Raw genomic sequence first — 2,395 nt, 5'->3', positions numbered from 1 at the left:
ACCTCTGCCCAGTGTGTGTGTGTTTTAACAGGAGACCTCACTTCTGAACTTATGAATAAATACTCCACTTATTACAATTAAAGAAATGTGAATTTCACCACTAATTTGATACTTTTTTCACTTATCAAATTGTCAAATATCAAACAGCTTAAGAACACTGTGTTGGAGAAATTAGTGCCCTCACTGTTGTTGGTGAAAATGAAGACTGGTAAGACACCTAATGAGAGCAATTTGACATTATTTATCAAAATTTTAAATTCGTATACCCTTTGACCCAGAAGTTCCACTTTTAAAAATCTATCATATATATGTATAAACACACATACGAGGGTACTTCAAAAAGTGCAGGGAAAGATTTGTATTATCTTTTAATTCTATTTTTCCATGGATTTTGTGAAGTACCCTCAAGTACGTACGTGTGTGTGTGTGTGTGTGTGTGTGTGTGTGTGTGTGTGTGTGTACCCAAAGACATACATAGAAGGATATTTATATTTATTGTAGCATTATTTGTAGCAGTGAAATATAGGAAACAAACCAAATTTCCATTGATGGTACATGGAATACCTTCATAAAATGAAATGTTTTATGCAAATGTTTAGAAAAATAAGATAGATATAAATATACTCATATATGGAAAAAGCCCAACATATATTAAAAGAAAAAAAGCCAAGTGCAGACAGTATGTATGCAGTCTATGCAAACATGCATATTCATATGTACAAAGGGTCTTCAGAAAGTTCATGGAAAACTTTGTATTATCTTTTAATTCCATTTTTCCATGAACTTTTTGAAGTACCTGCATATGTATAGATTATATCTGTGCTTCTATAGCCTTGCCTGGGGGTGGAGGAGGAGAGTGGACAGTACAGGGATAGGGTGTGGGAACAGCGCGGCTGGGACAGGAGGGCAGGGACAGGAATGAGCTTCCTCACTGTACACTTTTTATGATGTTTTGATTTTCAAATCATGGGATTATATTATCTACCTAAAAATAAAAATAGGAAAAGAAAATAAAACAAACCTCCTCTGCACTCTTCAAATCAAAAGAACCCAAACCTGGAAAAACACTCCATAAAATTAAATTTGACCCTAGAGCGAGGACTATGCTAATCAAAAGGAGTAACTGACTCAAATGGTACAATTTAGGTCATTTGAGACTGGCCAACAGAAAGGTATTTTAAGGCGGGTGACTTTTTCATAATAAAGGGAGTATCATCCGGCCCTCCCCGGGTCCGGCATGCAGTGCCCCGCCCAGCCACCCAGCGTGGGGCTCATGTTTGCTGTAGCTAACGTTTCTTAAAAGACTCTACAGTGCTGCCATCCACGAGGTCACGATCAGGGGATAATCATTCCCGTGATCAGTACCCCGATCGTTTCACGACCTCTTACCGTGTGACTCTTCAGAAGCTTATCCCATTGGATAAATCCATCTCGGTCGGTAGCAGTAGTGTGGTAGGTGCATGGAAGGGTGACACTGCTTCCCTGGGCAGCCCGAAGAACGTCCTGTGGGGTTTCCACAGAGATGGCATCAACAGTCACCCAGACTGAAAAGAAAGTAGGAAGTGGGAGGGAAAAGTCAATGACATGGACATACCCACTCATTGCTCATGGGACCTCTGAGCGAGTGCCAAGGAACGTCCTTGCTCCTCCAGCCACAGCTAGACATGCCAGGCATGCTGCAACAGTGGTCTTAGCCAAGGCACGCCAGCGTCCTCCTCCAAGACTGGGGTGAGAATGGGCACACGTACCTTGTTCACCTTAACTCCATCTTGCAGTACCACGAAGAAGTTACACACATTTGGTGGCTAACAGCCCGGCTTTGAACCTCAGCCCCACCTCTTACCAGCTGTGAGAACTGTTCTAAGCCTCAGCTTTCTCACTGGTGAAACAGGAGTCCTAATATTTCCCAGGGTTGTTGGGGAAATTAAAGAACATGCCATGTATAACTATTTTTTCTTATTGCCTGGCACATAGAAAGTTCTCAATAAACATAACCTGCCATCTTTTTTGTTGTGATGATGGTTTATTTATTTATTTAACAAGTATTTATGAAACACATGTGGTAATGAATTTGATGAAAAAGATTAAATCAAGGTAAAGAGATAGAGAGTATTCCCAGGGGAGTTTATTTTACATAAGTTTATCAGGAAAAGGTGAGAAAAAGAGTGTGGCCACACCAGTACCTCCCATGACACATACTCTTCTTTCCGTGGGGAGGTGACTCTCCTCCAACAGGAGGTGGGGTTTATGTCCCACCCTTTGAGTCTGGGTGACCTGTGCCTACACTGTAAGTGCTGCTACATGGCTCTGAGACTAACTCAGAAGAGGCCATATACTTCACCTGGTCCTCTTGAGATGCTTACCCTGGGAACTTAAGTCGATATTCTGTGAGAAT

At 41.3% G+C, this 2,395-nt stretch overlaps 1 protein-coding gene across 1 annotated transcript in view; it reads right to left on the bottom strand.

Annotated features, from left to right (window-relative positions):
• The window catches only part of GPA33 (glycoprotein A33 (transmembrane)), a 42,535-nt gene that overhangs the window by 19,728 nt on the left and 20,412 nt on the right, over positions 1–2,395 (bottom strand). The window contains exon 2 of the mRNA XM_008592403.1: positions 1,390–1,544. Within this exon, the coding sequence (XP_008590625.1) occupies positions 1,390–1,544 (155 nt within the window). The remainder of the gene's footprint in view (positions 1–1,389; positions 1,545–2,395) is intronic.

The sequence above is a fragment of the Galeopterus variegatus genome, unplaced genomic scaffold (genome assembly GCF_000696425.1).
Source record: "Galeopterus variegatus unplaced genomic scaffold, G_variegatus-3.0.2 Scaffold7893, whole genome shotgun sequence".
In the NCBI taxonomy this organism is placed as follows: domain Eukaryota; kingdom Metazoa; phylum Chordata; class Mammalia; order Dermoptera; family Cynocephalidae; genus Galeopterus; species Galeopterus variegatus.
Note: the sequence above shows the minus strand (reverse complement) of the source record. Positions and strands in the feature narration are given on the sequence as shown.